Source organism: Myxocyprinus asiaticus, chromosome 4 (genome assembly GCF_019703515.2).
Source record: "Myxocyprinus asiaticus isolate MX2 ecotype Aquarium Trade chromosome 4, UBuf_Myxa_2, whole genome shotgun sequence".
NCBI lineage: Eukaryota > Metazoa > Chordata > Actinopteri > Cypriniformes > Catostomidae > Myxocyprinus > Myxocyprinus asiaticus.
In genome coordinates this window covers 39,567,831-39,591,405 of record NC_059347.1, presented here as the reverse complement: position 1 = coordinate 39,591,405, position 23,575 = coordinate 39,567,831, and the positions used below count along the sequence as shown (strand labels likewise).

Genomic DNA, 23,575 nt, shown 5'->3' with positions numbered 1-23,575 from the left:
AACATCTTCATGGTTGTAATGGAATGTCATGAAACTTCTATAAAAAACCTTTAGACTTGGTCTCTTATGATTAATGCATTACATACCAAGCCAGACTGTCTTATCCTAAAACACATGGGAAAGCCGTGAATCTCAGAGGGCTAGAGAGAGGAAAAAGTCTGTCTGAGGAAGAAAGGATGAAAGCGAGCAAAGCAAAGTTTTTTCCTGCTTTTTGTCCACGCCCATTAACAGTGACCAGAGAGTGAGACAGATGTCAGAAAAGTCCAAACGTATAAAACATAACATCAACAAATCTGAGCAGCAACTAAGCAACCACATCTGGAAGAGGAGAGCACTTTTCCGGTGTGGGTTCCTAAGCAGGGGTGCTTCCTGTCGGTTGACCCTAACATCTAACTACTCTCTGGGAATAAACATTCTACAGCTGCTCCCTTCTCACCCAAAAATTAGGGGAAGAAATGACACTAACTGTGCCACTTCAAAGATGAGCTGTTAAAGTTCAGGCTGGGTTAAGTGATTTCTTTCTTTGTTTTTCTCCTGAGAGGAAAAAAATGGAAATTATTTCATTCAATGGCTGTGTCCCACATCGCATACTTCTGCACTATTCTACGCTATTTTGTAGTGTATGTAGTGGGTTCGCACTAAAAATGTTATAAAAGGAAGTGTAGTATGAGTATCCGAATGGTGTACTTCTTCAACCGAAAAAAAAAACCTGAATGTGGAATGTTCCCTTTATGGTATGAAGTTCATGCACTGAATGGGCGTGGCTTGCCCTATGTAGCTTCTAGGCTTTATCTGGCTGTGATGCTAGCCTGACAAAACAGTTATAATTAATTGTGAATGTGGCAGCTAGCAAAACTTCTGTGAAGACCATCACCCCACAGTGTGTGAAGATGAACGTTAATTGAGATATGTGTTGGACTGAGGTTGGCTAACGTGCTAATGCTAGCAGCAACACATTATGTGCTTATTAAAATGTCACTTCCATCAGCTGAAAAATGGCGAATGCCGAACATGTTGGTCTAAGCTCATGTATTCTGGTTAGTGCTAGTTTGGTCTACCTTTTGGAACAGCATGTAGTCTTTCTGATAAGGGACACCAGTATACCAGCATCCAAAACACAACATATAATGGTGACCAAAATGTCTGGTCTTTTTGGAGGAGACATTTACATTCAAGGCATTTAGCGGACACTCCTAACCAGTCTGCTAAATCCCCCCCAAAAAATTTAGCTTCACATGTGAGACTGCCATGGTCAACAGATGGCAAGCATGTTGGATAACGTTCCGCTGTTCCATTCTGGACTGCTATCTTGAAATAACACATGTGATATCAAAGCTAAGAACTTTGGTTTTACTCAGTTTCCTTGACAGCAGAAACATGAGGCTTTAATCTCTTCCAGCATTTGGCAACAGTCTAGTCACTCATTATAGTATCAGAGCAGAGTAGCAAGGCATCAGAAAGATTGACCCCAAAACTCACAAAAGAGAACAATCACAGTGTTTGTGTGGCATAAATGCCCAAGACCAGCACACTGTTATATCAGCGATTGTTTGTTGTGTGTGAGAGAGAGACTGAGGGTATGTTTACACGACAACGATGTACTAAAAACGGAAAAGTTTTTCCTTTGCCTTTTTGAAAAGTTTTGCGTACAGATGAAAACATTGTCAGAACGATCCCCGTTCACACAGATCAGTGAAAATGACTAAAAACGCTGTATTATGCATGCCAGGCCAGTAGTTGGCGATGTCACTTTGTAAAGAAACACTACGCGCCTGCGCATATAAGCATTCTTCCACAGAATACAAACAAAGAAGATGGCAAAAGCATCAAGCAATTCTGTCTGGACGGACGATGAGGTTGCTTTATTACTACAAATACTTTGCTGGAGAAGCGTCAATAAACTCAAAATCTTGAGCAGCACAAACACAGTCCTGTAGTCCGCCATTGTAGTTTTAAATGTCTCGCGCATTGTTTTGAAGTACTCGCGTGCATGCCTATAGACTGAACTCTCAAGATTATTCAATAAACTCTGCTCATTTTTACCATCACTTCATCTCCTGCCTTCTTCTGTATTCCCCCTGCTGACTCTTGGGCTGGTAGGAGAGTAAGTTAACATAACAAGCTGTTGATGTTGACTGGTTTTGGATATCAGACAGAACTCTGATATATGGTTATCTTCTGACAGAGAGAGGTCTTGTGTACACTGAATCTAACATTCATTTTCACTGCCTCATGTTTTCATATTCTAAGCATATCACTGAATACTGTACATGACATCACATCTCTGACATCATCGTCTATAAGCTATATAAGCGGTGGGTGAATGAATGGTAAAGGTACATAAAATAAAGTAAATAAATAAATAACATTTAAAATACATTTTCCCCATCTGAATCCATACATTAATTTCAAGATTTTCAAATTGCAGGTTCTGCCTACTGTACAATGTTCACTCTCCATACAAAACACTCCAAATGAATAAATTGTTGATTATTGTTATTTGCACAGACACCAGTATTCATATTGATAATTATACATCTCAAATTGATGCCTATCAATCCATCATTCTTTATACAACAGGTAATACACGTGCGCATGATGTCATCATTTTCACAAATTCGCGTTTTTGTATGTTTACACGGAGATGATAACGGCATCGTTTTCAAAAATGTGCACTTTGAAACCCGTTTTCAAAAGTTTGCATTTTCAGGCCCCAAAACACCGTTGTCGTGTAAACGAACAGCCAAAATGCATAAAAAGTTTTCAGTTTTTAGTTGAAAACATTGTCGTGTAAACGGCCCCTCAGAGAAGAAAGTCAGGATTTGTCTCACTGGCACAGTAGAATGAAACAATGTTCTTAAGAGCTGTATACTCTGAAGGGAGCACAGTGTTCTTGGATTATGTATTTGTTTGTTCCATTAACAAATGTAGTAATGAAAGAATTTCCCATCTAAGCCAGTCTCTTTCTGTCAAGTTTCTCACTCTTTCTCAAACACACTGACCAACATGTTGTAACTGAGTGTTCTTTTCAGAGTAATTTCTGTTGTTTAAAAAACTGTAATGAAGTCCTCATCTTTCAGTATACCTGCACACACGCGCACACACACCACAATGGATGGGGAGGGAGCCTTATTAAGGATTTAAGGTTATTAAGGATTTAAGAAGCCAACACAAATGTTTCAGATTCAATTCCAAGTAAGGGTAAACAAGTATGAGTGCTATTACGTTTGCATTCCTACTTTAGCATTACATTAAATATTGTTTATAATTCCTCAAAGTGAGATGCAAATGGATTTATGGTTCAAACAGATAGAAAGTCTGTGAAAGACTGAAACTTTAGTAGCAGTTATTGAAAAGTGTGTAGCAGAAAAGTCAGTAGACCACACCAGGACTAGTTGCCAACTTACATTATGTTTTGGATGCTGGTCCCCTATCAAGCTATGCTGGTGTGCTGGTGTCCCCATCCAGATTCTTACCTAGTTTAACCAGCTTCATAAGTAAGACCAGCTAAGTTTTGCTAATTTGATTCACCAGCTAAACCAGCATAAACCAGTCTAGAACAGAATGGAAATTCATAACTGTCATTCAACAGGGGTAAAGAAATAGGAGTTCACATTTTGGATAGTCCAGAATGGAAATGTTCGTTTCCCTCTATGTGTCAAACTATGGAAAAGGCAAGCAGCACCTAGAATTGGAGCTGGTATAGATCTAGAATTTTGACTATTGGCATAAATTGTTCAGTAACTGAATGGTTTGTGGGTGTGCCATCTGAGACTGAGACTAAAACTGGTGAGACCCAGACTGTGTGGTACTAGGAGAAAGAGCTTCAGCAATCATGCCAGTGGTGTTCAATTGCTTCTTTTTGTTCTTCTTTTCTTCTACTTTCTCTCCTTCCCTCCTTCCAGCATGTTGGATGTTCAAGTGAGCTATTAAGGAATGCTGTTTGTATGTGCTGTGCTAATGCATACAGTTGTCCACTTTCTGCAATCCTGAAGCACTTTCTCCACCACTGGGCCAAACGGTTCTGAGTGCGGAGAGTGGCGTTTCCAGTAGCATTTTCACTTGAGCATGGTGTGGTATGGTACGATTACAAATGTTCCCGGTCCGGATTTCTAAACATGGTAAACTAAAGCCAGCACCACACTTGCAGACTCCAAACGTTTTGATTTTGGCCAAGGGTGTCACACATGCAGACTGTTTTGCTGAGAGTTATGACACACTTTCTGATACAAAATGGTGGAGGGGTGAGGGACGCACCAACTCACCACAACTCTCTCTCTCTGATACCCTGTCACGTGGAACTCGCCTAAATAACAACACGAGTACCACGTGAGCATAAACAATTGTAAAAGAGTGATTTAGGGCATTTTCAGACCAGAAGTTTGCTGATTTTTTTCAGAAAAAAGGGGCTAAAATTAGCATTTTCTTCATGGTTCTGGTTCGCTTTCACACGGACCAAAACTGTACAAATCTGTTCTCACAGAGCTCTTTCTCTCTCCAGTGAGAAACGCTGTCCTACCTGTGTCTGTTCTGCCACTATCCAAAGAGAGAAGCGATCGTGAAGATCAACCTTTATCTAATATTGTCGCCAAAAGTCTATATCCGCATTTTGATGATAAATTATAATGACAAGCTGACCTACAGATTTCATCTTCATCTGCCTATACGAACCGAACCAAGGGAGAAAACAAAACAGGTTCCGAAACAAATGCTCCAAACAAGCCAGGTGTGCGATTCATGGAGTAACATACCTTGTAAAAGTGCGTGATTGTGTATTTATCCCCCCAAGACTTGTCGAAGAATGTGTATGTCCATAAGAAGCTTTCAGTGAGTAAAGAAGTTCAATAAAAACAGACTGTTGTGGCTCCGCTTTCTGATGCCATTTCAGTGTATGAAAATAAAGGCGTGACAGAATCACTAGGGAATACAATCAGCGTTTGTGATGAAATGCAGCTGAGTGCGATCGCAGATGAAAACGTTCAGATCAACTTGACATCTTGTCAGTTCTTCAATGAAAGAAGCTCATTGGTCACTTGACGAGAACACTGAACGATTTTTTCTAACAGTATTGATGTGCTTTTCCGTTGCTGGACAAGTGAATAACGGCCTCCCGCTGACAGATGCTAATGTGCACTTTGTCACCCTTCACCTGGCCGGCGATTATGTTAATGAAGCTCACACCTGCAAATCACTGAAAAAATTGGCTAGTGTGGTGCCAGCTTAACCGTCCTTAACCATGCTGGTGAAATGCCTTTAGAATTTGGCGACTTGCGACTGGTCACTTCTTCAGTCAATCTATAGTAATCCTGATTTCGCAGCACCACAGTGGCAAAATAAACTGTAATCCTGCCAACGAGGCCAGATAAGTACAGCACGGCACAGTTCCACAACAACACCGTTCGGCTCAATTGTGGAAAATCGGTTTAGGAGACAAGCATATACAGTATCAAACAAGTTACTAATTTTATCTGTTTGTGTAACTGACCATCTAGCTGTTGTTCTGTCTTTGTCCTCCCTTCTGAAAATAATATTTTTAGTTTTTGCTGGTAAATGCTCATTTGCTGATCTAGCTAATGGACCAGCCAAGTTCACTTGCAAAAATGCTGGTCATCCAGCTTGAGGTGTGTCCCAAACCGCACACTTCTGCACTATTCTGCGGCATTTTGTAGTGTATATAGTGAGAGTAGTATGTTAACACTGAAAATGCAGTAAAAATTAGTGTAATTTAAGTACCCAGATGAAGCACTTTTTCAACTGTCAAAACGGAGTATGGAATATTGGACACTTCATGCACTCAGCACACGTGGCTTACCTTACAGAGCGAAAGGTGCAGAGTTACCTGGCTGTGCTGCTGGTCTGAAAAACAGTTGTAAATAATGAAAAATGTAGCAACTAGCAAAACTTCAGTAGATACAGCACCTTACAGATGTGAGTTGAATGCTTTACCATCACCACACGCTGTGTGAATATGTACGTTGTTTCAGATACAAGTGTTGAACTGAGGTTGGCTAACATGCTAAAGCTAGCGGCAACACGTCACATGCGCTTGAAACGTCACTTCCATCAGCTGTTAAACGGAGAGTGCTTCAGTGTAGTAAAAAACAGTAAGTGTTCCATTTGGGACGATACTACACTTTGAAAATTCATTCACTACATGGCTGAGTGCATAGTATATTTTGCATAGTATAAGTGCATAGTGTATAGTATGTCATTTGGGACAGCGCTATATTCTTTCTGATGAAGCTGGTTGACCAAGGTTGGCTTGCTGATTAATTTAGTTAAAAAGCCTGGTCAAGACACAAGCATCCCATGCTGGAAACTACAATCCAAAACACAACATATGCTGTCTTTTCAGCAGAGCTAGTCCTGCCATTTTACTCCAAAAACAATTATTAAAAAAGGGCAAAGCTGCTACACATTAGCACAGTGTTTATGTGGCCTAATCTCTCACTCTTAAATGAAAGTAGCTGTGCAGCTGGGTGCAACTACAGTAACGCCTTCCAAAACGGTCAGGAATCTAGGGGTAACCATTGATAACAAGCTAAATTTCACAGACCACATCTCAAAGACCACAAGATCATGTAGATTTACACTCTACAATATCAGGAAGTTAAGACCCTTCCTCTCTGAACATGCCACACAACTTCTTGTTCAGTCACTTGTCATAACTAGACTGGACTACTGTAATGCTCTCATTGCAGGCCTCCCTGCATGTGCAATTAGACCCCTGCAAATGATCCAGAATGCAGCAGCACATCTGGTCTTTAATCATCCAAAGAGGGTGCATGTTACACCACTCCTTGTCTCTCTTCACTGGCTGCTGGTTGATGCATGTATCAAGTTCAAGGCTCTGATGCTGGCATACAGAACAGTCACTGGGTCTGCTCCAGTATACCTAAAATCATTTCTGCAGAGCTACGCGCCCACTAGAAGCCTGCGGTCGGCTAAGGAACGTCGCCTTGTTGTACCAACACAAAGAGGCACCAAAACACTTTCCCGGACTTTCGGCTTCATTATACCATGTTGGTGGAATGACCTTCCCAACTCCATCCGTGAAGCTGACTCACTTTCTGTCTTCAAAAAACAGCTAAAAACACATCTTTTCCATGAGCACTTAACCAGTCACAAAAAAATACAAAATACAAATAATTCCTTGTTGCACTTTAATCTGTTTTGAATGCTATTCTGATGCTAGTGAAACTTTGTAATATGGCACTTTTCATACCACTGTCTCCTTAAGATGATTCACTTATGTTTTCCTCTTTTGTAAGTCACTTTGAATAAAAGCATCTGCCAAATGAATAAATGTAAATGTAAATGTAAATGTAAATGAAAGCATCTATTCAAACAGCTCTGCTATGCTTGGACTGTAATCTCCCTACACACACTTTCTTTCATCCATATTAATAAATCACATTCACATGAGACACTGTAGAACAAAATACCCCCTGTCTCTCACCTGTGAGTGGTTTGACAAAGAGACATTGAATGTGTGGGCACATCTGTGTTCCAAATTAATTAGACAGGTGGTATTTTTGACTGACAGGTGAGGAATTTATTAAACTCAACTTATAAGTCTCTAGCTGCATTGCTGGAGCAAAAATGTGCCAGTAGACCAAAGGAGCCAGCACAGACCTCCTTGACACATACACTGGACTGCACAGTGCTGTCTCCATTGGGACAATAGTTTCATTGTCCATGCTTGAGGTCAGGGCCATGATTCCCTGGCTGGTCCAATGTGGCCAATTTTCTCTCTCACTGATATTCAAAATGCCAAGACTAGAGTTCTCCATTACTCATACACATAACTAAAATGAAAAAATTTCATCATGAGGTCATTCATAACTCTCAGTGTCCAGCAAGAAACAAACAAGAATCTATGTTTGTTCAGTCTGCAATATTACTTTTAACACACAGCTTCCATATGATGCATTGCAGTCATACAGTATGTCATACACTGCGTGGAGTCTTTTACTATATTTACGGATGACGAAATTAAGAGGAATTTTCTGTTTTATTTAGAAATCCTCTATTTCTCCCTTTCTGTTTCTCTTTTGATGATTCATAAACTGATTCTGATAAAGATGGCAAAACTTTTGCTAATTTTTAGTGCAGCCACAGACACAAATAGATGTTTGCTACACATTTGTGGTAAATTGGTCTGATTGTACAAGGCCCAAAAATCCATCTCTATATCGCCTTTTCTTTATCGAGGCATTCAGAAATACTTTGACACAAGCCTTACCTATGAGTTCAAGTAGGAACAGCTCCTAACTGTAGCTCAGTCTATCCCACGTGCTATCCAGAGAGCTGGAAACAGGTGTAGTTCTATCTCATGCTCACTTTAGGACATCTTCATTCATCTAAATCTCTGTAGGGCACCAGAGCAGGATGGACAGATCATCCAGAACAAGAGATGAGAGAGAATGAGAAAAATATCTTCCCTTGCTCTCTGTCCTACTCCATTTCCCCACCTACATGCTCTCTTTCTCTCCTCCCATTTGCCTCTCTTTCCCTTTCTCCAGTTCAGAACTCACAGGCTCCCTCCTTTTTCATTCTGCTGCCACAAGGCAGTCTTTTATTCTCACAGCTGAAGAGCTCCTCACTTGTTCAGCCTCTGGAACGAGACACCCACCCAGAGCCAGACCAGCAGACAGACAGAGAGGCAGACAGGCAGGCAGGCAGAGGTAGGAGGCAGTCAGACAGAACAGAGGCACAGTAAGTACAATAGGGGCCACTTATCTCAACATCCTGATGCATAGATTTCAGAAATGGTGCCCTGTAAAATTAGACTTGTTATATCAGCATACTGGTATAAGGCAGCAAGTAAGGTGCCTCTTTTTTGTCTCTCTTTTCTCATAAAGTAATCTAATTCCCAAAGCATATTTGAACCCTAGCCAAGCAAAATGTGAAATTAAATTAAATTACAAGAAGTCAGGACAGCAATAAAACTGCCCTCTAAATACATTTAATTGCCCTCAGTCAAATGTCTTATGAGAGCACATGAAGGAGAAAACACAAAAGGGGGAGCAATTGAAAACTTTTTTTTTTTCCTCTAATGTTGAAGTCCTGCAGCTCTTTCACACATGCTTGGCTGTTGCAATACGCTGATGATTAATGTCTTATTTTAGTATTCTGTTTCCAAATCTCTCTCTCTCACACACACCATAGACTACTATTATTTTTCTACAAACCTAATTAAAACTACTATACACATACTATAATAATCCACACCCTAACTCTACCCCTGAAAGACAACATTTGCATATTTCCATTTAAAATAAAAACAGTATATATATATATATATATAGTACTGTGCAAATGTTTTAGGCACTTAAGATGGTTATTTATATCTTCAGCTGTTGAGTGTCAATAGGAAATATAAATGTTAGACTCCCAAACATTACTTTTGCAAATAGAAAAGATTAGAATAGAAGAACAGGAAGCCCTGCAACAGATGGCATAGCCCCCCACTAAACACAGAGTCAGTCTGGGATTACATGAAGGGACAGAAGCAATTGAGACAGCCTAAATAGACAGAAGAACTGTGGTGAATTCTCCAAGAAGCTTGGAACATCCTATTTGCCAACAACCAAGAAACACTGTGTCCAGGTGTACCTAGGAGAATTGGTGCTGTTTTAAATGCAAAGGTTGTCACACCGAATATTGATTTAGCTTTTTTATGTTTACTGGACTTTGTATGATGTTAATTGATAATTGAAAACTACTTGTGGCATTATTTTTGAAGAAATCCTCACTATGCATACAGTATACATACAGTATATATTCTGTACAAATATATATACTGTACAGTACATCACTTTTCCAACTGAGGATTTCCCCAACTGTGCAATTTATTTATTTTTTTTTAGAAAAATGTTGTATAGTGAGGATGTCATGTCAGTAATGCCATGAATATTTTTTTTTAATGAATAAACTTTATACAAAGTGTAGTAAACAGTAAAGACGGTGTGGTTGTTTCAAGTAGCATAATACTTGTCGACCCCTCTCCAAACATAGCGCTTACGGTTGTGACCATGTCAAGGTGTTGTCTGGCATATTGTAACCGGGCTTTTTTGTGGCATTGGCTTCTTTCTGGCAACTCGACCATACAGCTCATTTTTGTTCAAGTATTGTCATATTGTGCTCCTTGAAACAACCACACCATCTTTTTCCAGAACAGCCTGTATTTCTCCTGAGGTTACCTATGGGTTTTTCTTTGTATCCCGAACAATTCTTCTGGCAGTTGTGGCTGAAATCTTTCTTGGTCTACCTGACTTTGGCTTGGTATCAAGAGATCCCCGAAGTTTCCACTTCTTAATAAGTGATTGAACAGTAATGACTGGCATTTTCAAGGCTTTGGATATCTTTATATATCCTTTTCCATCTTTATAAAGTTCCATTACCTTGTTACACAGGTCTTTTGACAGTTCTTTTCTGCTCCCCATGGCTCAGTATCTAGCCTGCTCAGTGCATCCATGTGAGAGCTAACAAACTCATTGACTGTACATACACAGACACTAATTGCAATTTAAAAAGCCACAGGTGTGGGAAATTAACCTTTAATTGCCATTTAAACCTGTGTGTGTCACCTTGTGTATCTGTATCAAGGCCAAACATTCAAGGGTATGTAAACTTTTGATCAGGGCCATTTGGGTGATTTCTGTTACCATTATGATTTAAAAAGGAGCCAAACAACTGTGTGATAATAAATGGGTTCATATGATCACTACCCTTAAATAAAAGGCATGATCAGTCCTATTTTCAAAATCAATGCCAAAATTTCACAATTTCTGCCAGGGTATACAAACTTTTGAGCACAACTGTATATATAAAAACCTAAATCAATATTTGGTGTGATCACCCTATGCCTTTAAAACAACACCAATTCTCATGTACACTTTTGCACAGTTTTTATGGTGGTTGGCAGGTAGGTTGCATCTTGGAGAAGCATCTATGGGAGCCACACAATCTGTTGTAGGACTACTTGTTCTACTTCTATTCTGTTTACAAAAGAAAAGTTTGGAAATCTAAGAATTATATTTCCTGTTGTAATATAAATTTTTTCTTTAAAGCAGAAAATATCAAATACAATAATATAATGTTTTTGTGAACCCAACCCAGCCCAAGAGACTTTCCACCATCTCATGTCTAGAGAGGACATTGTGTGGGTTGTCAGAGTGTGGGAAACCTCGAGGAAGTTAACCAGGGCTGTAAAGTTTCAAAGCTATTCATGTTGACTCAAAGGAGCATGAAATGGCCACAACAAATCTGTCTAAGTAGAAAATGGTGTGTCCCATGAGCTGTGTGGGCTATTTCAGATGATCAGACAAGTGATGAAATAACCTTAAAAACAGGTGTGTGTTTAATCCTGGAGAGCTTCCTTTCTGCACTGTTTTACTTAAAGAGTTTACTACTCAAATGCACTTGAACTTGCGACTCAAGGTCATCTGAAGGTCCAATACATGTGTGGCAGAGTAAGGTTGGAATAAACTAAGCAGAGGAGCAGGACTACACATCCCTGCTCAAATATAGTATTTGCCCACCCTTACAAAATTTGAGAGTTCACTGCAAACTTGCCGCAAATTTGCCACAGATAATTTTCACATGCAAATGAGCTTTGCGTAAACTTGCGGCAAATTGCACATTGTTGCCAAAGGTTTGCTGGAGGTTCACCACTACCAGTGAAGAGCAGTAAGTTTCTGCCAAACCTTTGCGGTGAATCTCAAGCTCATTTACATGTGAAATAACGATCATCAAATTTGCAGCTAGTTTAGATTTTTTGTAAGGGCAGTCATCACTCAATTAAAGCTACAACTGAGCAAAAATAACAGTTAGTATTCATCAAGCACACTGTGAGAAAGAATCATGTTGTCACATATAGCACTTTGTTCACTTTTGGCCTCTTTAAATGTGGTTCTGTGTTTATGCTTAGGCAGGGTCTTCGTCAGAGGGGTACAACCATGAATGTTGTTCTGGACCAGTGACAACGGGGTCCCACTAAACACATATACATTTTTATCTAGAACAACTATGAAATGACATGTAATTTTGTGGTCAGGCACCCTTTACCCTCATCATTTTATTTATCCTCCTTTCTTAAGGGAATCTTCCCCTAATATTTAGGCTATCTGAAATCCACCCACCAAATTCATTCACATAAATAATCACTATGTACTTGGTCTTGGTCGACTGAACTAAAGGGTGGCTGTTTCCAATCACAATAGAAATAGAAATTATGACCTCTAGCGGTTGTGAAAAGGTAATTAATTTGATCTATTGGGACACCATGCCATTCTATCCATTGAGGGGATGGGGCTAGCCACATACTCCAGCCAGTTATCATTACCCCTGTAAATATACACATATATATGCATATGCATATATATATATATATATATATATATATATATATACAGGGTTGGGAGGGTTACATTTGAAATGTATTCCACTACAGATTACAGAATACATTCTGTAAAATGTAATTTGTAACGTATTCCGTTAGATTACTCAAGGTCAGTAATGTATTCTAAATACTTTGGATTACTTCTTCAGCACTGGTAGATTTTTTCACTTGTTTTGACTATAATAACTCTGCCAGTACAGTAAGACAAAATACACATGTTAAAAATACATTCTCTGAAAAACCTAAATATCTTATGCAGTGTTGTTTCTAAAACAAGATAAATCAAACTTATCTTGTTTTAAGGATTTTTAGTTATTTTTACAGGGAAAAAATACAAAAATTATTATCAAGAATAAAATTTTTGCCCTAATGTCAAAGGTCTTACTAGAAAAAAATTAATTATGATCCAACGTGAATTTTCTTGATAAAGAAATATGATCGTGCCTGGTAACATGTGCATGTAAAATGGCTAGAAATAGCATTTTAGCTTAGCGTAAAGCTGACAATTTACACAAGGTTTATTTCTATTTCTTCTGCTCCAAACTTACTTCAAACTTACTTCTCTGTCTGCTCGTATGAATGTAACACATCATAAGAAAGTGTTTCACCGCTGTTCAAATGCACTTTGGATCGCATCATTTATATGTATAAATGTTTTCCATCTGAAAGGACTAAATATTAAATGAAACAAATGACAATAAAATGCAAAGTAATCTCTTCAGTAATCAACATACTTTTTGAATGTAACTGTATTCTAATTACCAATTATTTAAATTGTAACTGTAGTGGAATACAGTTACCAATATTTTGTATTTTAAATACGTAATCCTGTTACATGTATTCCGTTACTCCCCAACCCTGTATTTATATGCATACATATATATGCATACATCTATATATACATATATATGCATGTATATGTATGCATATATATACAGGGTTGGGGAGTAACGGAATACATATAACGGGATTACAGGATATACACACACACACACACTACCGGTCAAAAGGTTTGAAACACTTACTCATTCTTTATTATAATTTTTTCTTTTTTTTCCATCACATTTTTGAATAATAGTAAAGTCATCAAAACTATGGAATAACATAAATGGAACTATGGGAATTATGTTGTGACTAAACAAAATCCAAAATAAATCAAAACTGTGTTATATTTTAGCAACTTCAAAGTAGTCACCCTTTGCCTAGAATTTGCAGACATGTACTCTTGACATTTTCTCAAACAACTTCTTGAGGTATCACCCTGGGATGCTTTTTAAACAATATTGAAGGAGTTCCCATTTATGTTTGGCTGCTTTTCTTTATTATTTGGTCCAAGTCATCAATTTCAAAAACTTTTTTTTTTTAATTACATTTTAGTTTTATAATGAAATAAATTAATATGGTGGCACAATTATATTTTTGTCTACAAAACTAATTTCAAACATTTAAGCATATGCCTTCAGATCAAAAAAATTAAGATCATGAGAAACATTTCAGTCAAGTGTTGCAAAACTTTTGTCCAGTAGTGTATATATGAGTAAGTTAAAATCAGAACCTGCCATGAAACAGCAAAAATAGTACAAGATACAAGACAATATACACAAACATCAATCCATTGTTTTGGGCAACAGATATTGCAATGAATACATTTAAAATACAATACATATTAATACAAATTACAACATTAAGGGGAGTTTTGAACTATGGTTTTGAAACCAACATATAAAATCATTCTTGGAAAAACATGCACCTGAGTAATTGGACATTTCACTCTAAAACTATAGTATACTGAATGTTTGTAACATTTGTAAAGAACTTCTCAAACGCAAATCAAAAGGAAACACACCTGAAAGCGACCCCTTTTATGGGTCATTGTGTGGCTTTTGATTATTGGCTACAAACTAATCCTTGATTTGTTAATAACAGGAAAATTCTGATGAATAGTCCTTCGGGAATTCAGCTGGATCCACAGTTATCCTGCAGGAGACAAAGAAGATTTCCTTAAATCCTGCACTCTCCATTTGACTCTTTAAAAATCAAAAATATATTTTTAATTAGTGTTAAAAATATTTTTTAACACTTTTCTCCACTTAAAATCTATGCACATGCATACTCATTATGGATTAACTTTGGAGGACAAATGGATACTGTAACTTTAGCCAAATGTCCTAAAAGATTTTGTTCATCATCTCCCGAATAATCAGAAATTACAAACAATACTAATCTCTAACTTTATCATATACAGGCCACCACTTCACTTTCGCTCCTTCTAACATACTTGCATTCAGACACAAAAACCCTGCTTATAAAAATCTGCCAACCACTCTTCACCCTGGTTTGAAGGTGGGGGGGAAAAAACAAGTGGAATAAAAACGGAAGAAAATGAATCATTTGGTGGATTCACTCCAATATGGACTGGTACATGTGACAGTATATAACAAACGTAAGCATAATACAAATGCTGGTGGACAGCACATATTGCATTCTTTCAGACCACTTAGTTACAAACCTTCAAGGTTGTTTAGTCATAACCATTCAAAGAGTAAGTATTCATTCCCAAAAAAGGAAGGAAAAAGGGTGAAACAAGTCCTCAAAAGTTTTTTTTTACTCTTTATTTTTTTGTAAGATTACATTGGAATGTTATTCATCATCAATGCCTAATTTATTATTTTACAAGATTAAAAAAAAAACAAAAAAAAACAAATCTCCTTCTACCTTCCGCAGTCCACATTATGATTCCATCAACAAAAAACAATAAAGATGAACAAAAAGCCCTACCCCTCATCAAACTATGCAGATACATTCAAGGCATTATTGGGAACAAATAGATAAAGGGAGACCTCTTCACTTTTCTTCAGCAAGGTTTTGTGGGGTTGAATTTGAGATTGAAGATTGGGCTAATGGCTTGACAGGCTGGGAATCACTTTTAATGCTGATTAGAGACCAGAGGTCCCTCCCTGAAAACCCATTCACAATCATTGACAGGTCCTGAACCTCTACTACCTACACGCTGTAAAACACATTTCAGATGGAGAGTGAGCAGGTTGCCTTTTAGTTGTATGTTTTAGCGAAGTCAAAGCCTGAGCCTGCAGCTTTTGCTTTCAATACAAAATAGGAAATTAACCAGATTGAACTTTTTTTAAAGCCGCATTAAGCAATGTTTTTCTTTGCATACAATGTTGTAAGCTTAGTAATAACCATCACATTACTAATGGAAGAATCAAATCTATTTACTGCAATATATTATTCATTTATTTATCAAATTGACATTTTTTGGCAATTTGTATTTTGATATCATGGAACAAAGTTCTGAAGGCTTCATTTCTTTAAAGGCTTGACATAACTACACCACAACATGATTTAAAAGCAGAAGAACACACAGCCAGTCAAGAGTCAGGCAAAGATCCAATTCTTAAATATGTCAACATTGAACAATTAGATAAAATATGTATTTCTAGAAAAGAAACAGGAGGCATGAATGACAAAACAGAGACTAATACTGCAGCCCATTTCAGGGTATGGACTAATGGGTTATTATAAGCCAGGTACAACAACAGTGGATTAGTCACACAAGCTGTGACTAAAGAGAAAATAAGTCCTTACCTCCCTTCTAGTGTTTCAAAAAGTTAGTTTAGGGCACAAGGAAAATTAAACTTTGGAGAGCCACAAACAGAAAAGACACAAGCAACCTGACTTTTCCCTTACAGTTGAGTTATATCAGCCGTCAATTCAAATTTTATACCCATAGTACATCAGTGAGACATAACTAATTACTGCCATGATGACTTCAAATAAATAGAGACCCACCTGCCCACTCCCTTCTTCTGATACAGTCCCCATTTAAGCCTCAATCCTCACTGACATCATGATTGGGTTACAAATTTGACAACAAATTTGGTACAAGTAGAGCCAATAATGCCAGCAAGGGCCAAAAGGACATTTTTTCTTTATGAAAAAAATTAAATCCTGTTGAAGATGATAAAGATAGCGTCGCCCCTCCATTTGCAAGTCTCTCCCTTCTTGTATTTATATGAATGTTTTCAGTCCATTTATCTGCTCTTTTGTCAAGTTGGGTGGAATTGCATTAGTGATGTTTCCTTCTACAGTATTTCGTACTTGTCGACCACAAATGATGTCTCTGTGGAGAACCGAACCGGACTGTCCCCATCCACCTGGGATACCTTTGTGACCTGGCAGGAGAGAAAGCGAACAGAGCCAAAGAGAGTTTCAATATTCAGATATGACTTGAGATGGCTGTTGAGAAGTATCAGAACTGAGATCAAGTCTCTTATTAGTATTTCTGTTCCGTGCTTTGCATTTAAGGTTGGTTTAAGAAATATGCTTCATAAGCCCTTGTCTTACCTGAATGTCACAGTAGTTGCTCTTGGAGACAAAGGAGACATTGACAGGGAAAAAGTCATCGGGCTGGCCAGGTATACTGAACTCAAGGCTACCGGACTTATTCTTCACATCAATCACAGGCAGACACCACTCCAGAACATTCCGTCTGCTGTCATGACGATATTCTCCATCTAGATCACCAATCACAGGAGCTCCCACCCCTGACCTGTAAGGAGATCATTTCAACAAAAAATATGAGGAACACAAACAATCTGAAAAACAATCTGAGCATACGTAAATGAATTTAAGACTTGATGATGGGATTAGCAAATGTCAACCTTAATACAATAAAGTGTCTAATCTTGCTGGTTTACACGAGTATGGTGTCTAGCACACATTGGGAGTCCTAAACAAAATCCAATCAATTTGTACTAACGGAACAGGGATAGAGATGACTACATCATTGAGTTCCAGAGATTCGTCCTGTAGCTCATACTCAATGTTTACATCACAGCCATTACCACTCTCAGAGGGCCAGCAGTTTACTACACAGAGACAAAACAGACATATTAGTTGGCATGGGTCAAGTGACACTACAGATGAGTAGTAACTTTTATTAATAATATGAAAACCAGATGTTCAGGACTGACTTGTTAGAGGTATGAGAGATTCATCTGTGGTCTGTAGTCTCCATTTGAGAACACCCACATCACTTTTCAGAGGGAAGGATTTGTCTGGGTTCTTCAGGCCAATCACAGAATCAGCAGTGAAAAGCTTTTTGTCCACATTGGGATGGGTCTACAGAAGGAGAGGTTGGAAGAGAGTTAGAAACTCGCCTGTGTTATTATACTGTGTGAAACTAACCAGGGTTATTATAGTTTTTTTAAATTTTACTAGTTTTTATTTTGGTTTGTATTTTGGTTTAGTTTCAATATTAGTTATAATTTTCTTCCCTTTTTGTATTTAACCATATATTGTTCCATCACTGCCTATGATAAAACATTTGCTTTAATTAGAAACTGCATCATATACAAAATAATCAAAATAATCTGCTATTTTTAGAAGCAAATTGAAATTACCATCAGTCAAGTCGACTGGATCAATGTATGAAGAGTCTTTTCTCTTTAATTCTATTTATCTTTTTCTTTGTATTGTAGTTCACATTACAGTTGCTGTTTAAGTTTTTATTCGGAAAACTAAAATATTTGCTTATTTCAGTTAATGAATATATTATTTCACCAAAAGCTTTAGGTTTTGCATAGTTTTAGTTTAGATTTAGTATAACTTTGGTTATAGAACCAAAAATGGAATTGCCTTCTACTATTCTTAATTCTAAACAGAACTAGAATAGAGTAAATAAATACCCTTAAAGGGACAGTCCTTAAGAGATAGTTGTGTTCTGTAGAAGAAAGAAAGTCATACACATCTGGGACAGCATGAATGTGAGTAAATGGGTGGGTGAATTTTTGGGTGAATTATTTGATCTACCTCCAATACGTTATTCAACAATGCAACCATATTCCTCTTTTAGGCTATTAAAGATAAGAGTAATCTGTCTTCCTGGTCTAAGCATTACAAGGGCATAAAGTCAGAAAACCTCACCTGCAATTGAACACCCCTCTTGTCCTTATTGTTGACATGCAGCCTAATTCGCCCATTCTTTTCATCAGACACTCTGAGAGTAATCATGCCAAGCACTTCCATGTTCTGCAGGCCACCATCACGCCCACATATTAAGGTCATCTTGTCTTCCACTCGCAGGTGCACACTGACAATTATACAGAAATGTTGAAATTGTGCAGGAAAACTCTGACAATTTATCTACTGTGAAACTATACAAACCTAATTTAAACCTTAATCTGAAACAAACTGTAGCAAGCAAAACTGTTTAAGACAACTGTTGTAAGCCACTTCCTTGTATGACTTGAATTTAGAAAGTCTCACGAAGAGCTCTAATATTACAAGCATACAAATGGGCTTAGTAACATAATACAGTTTTCCTGAAGAATGAAATCTCATTACCTTTCTGTGTGTGTTGGAGCAGGTAGAGATTTGGATGCATCTGAGGGTCTTTTGCCTGTGCTGGGCAAGATGATATTCTCTCCCTCTGACTTGAGTTTGTCCACAAAGTCATCCACCTCCTTTCCCTTACCAACCAATTTAAGTGCTTTACTTGGTCCGCTGGACCTAAAACAAAATGGCATAAAAGTTACAATCTTTAGCTTTTCTTACAAATTTAAAGGACATCTTTCATCAGTCCGCATAAGACTATTCCTTAGTTAAAAATAGTCAAATTAGAAATATAAAAGCTAGAACAACCTACAAAATAATTACTTTGTGGAGCTAATTCCTTTTCGAATAGAAAAGGTTAAACAATCACTAACTGGCCGAAAACAGTGCAACACTTTGCTCCATTAACAGTATGTGGTTGTACCTGACAGGTGCAGGGATGGGTCTGGGTTTCTCGGGCTCGATCAGAGTGTCTGTGATTATGCCCGTGCTGCTGCTCATGCCTGAGCTGACGAAACCACCGAAGCCCGGCCCCTTTTTCCCGCGCTCGACATCACGCCGTATCTGCTGAAGCTCTTTAGCCTTCCGTCTCATCTCTGCCTTAGCCTCGCGCTCCTGAGTCTGAGTGAAAAATGATCAAATGAGCAGTTTAGAGAGAAAAAAGATGGTGTACAGTAAATTACATACCAATTACAGCATTTCATCTATCAAGTATCCTCTGAGAACTCTTCCAAGTATGGAAGAAACAGGCAAACAAATGACGGGGAATAAGCCTATAAAAGATATGTTTAATTATGAACTCTGCACGCTGAGCATCTTGCTGTGTGAGCGTTAGGAACTTATCGATCCTCCTCCTCTGCATCAGTGCTTGCATCTGAGCTAAGCAAATCTAGCAGATTGGAGCCTGCCACACACACATATTTCCCAAGATATGTCTCTCTCTTACCTCTCTGACAGCACGGAACACCTTTTCCTCATGAGAATCCATCTCTGTGAATGTCCGGATCTGGGCCAAGTTGACATTTTCTCTGTAACCGAGGGCGACAATCTCATCAAAGGCGAAGATTAGGTCAAAGCAATGCTCAGAAATCTCACTTTCCTCCAGGACACGACAATATTCAGGAATCTACCAAAGAGTAGAAAAGTGACCACAATTAAATCTGCTTCCATTCAGTACTCACGACTCAGATATCTAATGTACTAGAATAAAAAAAATTAAAGACTAAATTTGCAGGGGGAAAAATCTTATTCATTTCCATTGCTATTACAAGGTATAAAACTGTTAATTACATTTATTTTGCTTAAGGCTAGTAAGTGAACTGAGTTTAATCATAAATATGCATGTGATAAAAAAGCAGAAACGTAATTATGGACTTGTGGTTTAACAATGGTCTCCATGAAATACAGTACATGATTTTATTTAAGTTGTTCCTTTCATACCACACGTGAGAAGAGACGCAGTGTCTCCAGGTCCTCCAGTATGTTACTGTTCTTGGTGGTGACCAAGACCATGTAGAGCTTCTCCAGTGGCTGGTAGACATAGCGCACACTGTCGGTCTCCACAAATGTATGCTGCTTGCCTGTGTTCATCAGCTTGGGGAAAGCAGCCAGCAGACCCTCCACTCGTGTCCGTGTCATCTCCACAAACTGCCGTGACACCAGGGCCTTTCCTGCCTTGGTGCACACCGCTGCAGCCAACAGCACCTGTAGTAAGGTTATTTAACAAGAAGCTTGGTGAGACAATTAAACATTTTCATAATAAGTAACCTTAAGAGCAGAGCATGCAGAATGCAAAGTTCGATTCATATATGTGGAAGGAAACATGTCAAGCTTCTGTATTAGCAGTCCTGAGCTATCGTGTCTGCTCCACTTAAGTTCTATCAAAGACTATTTAGCAGAGACAGGCCACTCGAGAATGCGAATGCACATTAGCAAAACAAACCAGTAAAATTGCGTTTTTCACCGTAATCTGAGGTAAAGAAGCACAATTTATGATACCAATGTTGTTTGATTTTACTGCTTATTTGAAATATGTTGTTTAAGCGTAAGCTTGGAAAACAGTGTTTGAGATTTCGGTGTTCGCCCATTCAAGTAGATAAAAGCTTCACAGAGCGTTCCAAAGATGGCCGCCAGTGGACTGACTTGCTAGAAAGACTTTGGTTCTATGGTTCAATGTTTTACTTGAAGGAATATTTGGGTTCAATATAAATTAAGCTCAATCGACAACATCTGTGGCATAATGTTAATTACCACAAACATTATTTCAACTTGTCCATCCTTTTCTTTACAAAAAGAAAAATCAAGGTTACAGTGAGGCACTTGCAATGGAAGTGAATTGTAATGGAACAATGGAATGTGTATGCTATTTTTCAATGTTACAATACTTCTTTCCCAGCTTCATATGCTGAGACAACTATGAGTAAGCCATTTGTAGGTTAATTTTCCTGAAAAATGTAAACACTGTGATGCAAAACATTGACCAGTCTGACAACGTAACGTTATTTCAACAATACACCTTATTCACTCTAGCACCATCTTTGATTTTTAATGGGAATGACAACGAGGCTGTGAGGGATAGACTTATCTCTTCAATGGTACGAACGGTATAAAGCTGTTAAAGCTCCTAGATCACATCTGATTTTCCACTACTCATGCTGTCTGGAGGTCTTAGTATACTGAATGTTCTTGGACAGATATTTCATCAATGTTCTGTCCGTGGAATGATCCAAAAACACTTTAAACTGCAGTACAGCGCACTGAAGAGACTGTAAGTCTATCCCTCACAGCCTTGTTGTCATTCCCATTAAAAATAAAAATAAAAGATGCTGCTAGCGTGAATAAAGTCTATGGCAGGATTTGAGGCAGGATAATCTGCTCTCCTGACCAATGGCATACAGGAGGAGTGTTCAGGAAACCTGTTTGAAAACAAACATTTTTGCAAAACTGTTTTATGACAGTAGTGCCACAGAAACAACACACTTGTTAACCCCCCCCCCAAAAAAACTGCATTGATGGAGTCCATCTCCCAAAAATATATAACTAGTATAATATACACAGACTGCAGTAAATAAGTGAATGTCTGTACAGGAAACTACACAATTAAAAATACTACAATGTAACCCTCTACAACATAAGATAGTCAAAATTACACAACACTCAGTGAAAGTTTGAATGAGATATTTAACTTTATTAATAACATTTACATTTAAGATTGTACTAAATATCAGGCAAAAAAATGACAGTATGACACAGATTGCAGCTTCTATCTACCCTTATTCCCTGCATGCTCCCTGGACTGCAGATGAACCAGCTATGTGGTTTGCAAATTAATTTCTCTTTCAGATGCTCGGTCTTCATGAAAATGTATAACAACAATTTCAATTCACCAAAGCTTTATATGAAAGTCCCAGAACAATCTGTTCCAAAGTGTCCCAAATGATTTTGTGTGATCCAAGTAAAGCCCACCAAAGCAAAATGCTGTCAAATGTAACAAATGAAGAATCCCACAACAAAAATCAATGTTTAATCGGATCCCAGATGTTTTTTCCTATGATTAAATTACTCTTAAAATTAACTCTTCCACTGAATTTCAGGCTAACACATGCAAAAGACGTTACAAATCATACAAGTACCACCTATGTTGATTAACACATTACATTACAGTCGTACAGGTATTAATCACATATTTACATAAATGGTTTATTATCATAGACACATAAAGAGAAGCTGCCTTGGTGTGTCAAAGGCCTTCAGTACAGCGAGTGTTTGACACACACTAGCTAACTGCCCTTCATACTGACAACACACCTCACAGACGAGTTTAACAGCTTAAAAAGTCACATTACACACACTCGGACATTTTCACTGCGTTACCTTACAACTTAACTAAATTTCACCGTTTTAACAGAATGCATACGAATACAAGTCAGTTAATGAGCCCGAGGTGCATATCGATAGCTAGCAGAAACAGCAGCAGCAGTAAAACCCGGAACCAATGGTGAAAATCACTCGTTTCCATTAGCTATTGAACCTGAACTCACCATTTTCAGTGTCTGTTATCTTTCCAGCGCTTAATGTTCTCGGTGGCGTTTATGTGGTTGTATAAACACTATGTGGTGATAAATAAAACAGATATTTCTGTGAAAGTGCACTGCTCCGCGGCTCAATATGGCAGAAGTATAAGCCACGTCTCCAACCGGAAGCAGCTCGTCAGAGAGGTAAACGGGCAGCGCGGCATATGTGGAGGATCCAACATCAGCAGCACAGCAATGCCCAACCCTCAGACTTCTGAAAACAACAAATGATTAATTGTACTTATTTGCATTGTATACCGGTACATTTAGATCAGAAATCGTATTCATTTTGTATTCGAAAGAGACGAAATTCTTCTTTCCGATTAGTCTTCAGTTGCTGTATATAAGTTGACACTTCAAATTACATTTAGAGTCCCTTAAACATGTAAAATCAGCGGATTACATATATTACATTCCAATATTTTGATCAAGTGTAAATTTACTTTAAATAAACAGAGGTACTAGATAGAAATGCCACTGTGCAATAAAATGGTTTATCAATACGATTTTCAAATTATGATAACGTGATGCCATCAATATTATACAAAATGTAATACATCTTCTTCACGGTAGCGCCATCTTGGGAATGAAAACGAGGCTGTAGGGATAGACTAATCTGTTCAAAGGCTCGCATGGTAAGGCTGTATAAAGCTCCTAGACCACATCTGATTTTTCACTGCTCATGTTGTCTGGGTTTTTTTTTTTTTTTTGGTTTTTTTTTTTCCCCAACTTAAAATTTCTTGGA

General features: G+C 38.0%; 2 protein-coding genes across 3 annotated transcripts in view; both read right to left on the bottom strand.

Annotated features, from left to right (window-relative positions):
- phldb1a (pleckstrin homology-like domain, family B, member 1a) overlaps window positions 1–8,452 on the bottom strand; it is a 61,111-nt gene extending 52,659 nt beyond the window's left edge. For both annotated transcript variants that reach the window (XM_051695959.1, XM_051695960.1), the window contains exon 1: window positions 8,246–8,452. The gene's annotated coding sequence lies outside the window, so the exon portion shown is untranslated. The remainder of the gene's footprint in view (window positions 1–8,245) is intronic.
- Window positions 8,453–14,996: 6,544 nt separating this feature from the next.
- On the bottom strand, window positions 14,997–22,975 carry LOC127437508 (coatomer subunit delta-like). Its single transcript, XM_051692483.1, has 10 exons — window positions 22,798–22,975; window positions 20,198–20,461; window positions 19,704–19,883; window positions 19,182–19,378; window positions 18,770–18,934; window positions 18,350–18,515; window positions 17,398–17,545; window positions 17,184–17,292; window positions 16,769–16,973; window positions 14,997–16,596 (listed from the first exon to the last, which is right to left on the bottom strand). Exons 1-10 carry the CDS (start codon window positions 22,798–22,800, stop codon window positions 16,507–16,509), a joined length of 1,527 nt encoding a protein of 508 aa, XP_051548443.1. The 5' UTR covers window positions 22,801–22,975; the 3' UTR covers window positions 14,997–16,506.
- Window positions 22,976–23,575: the final 600 nt, after the last annotated feature.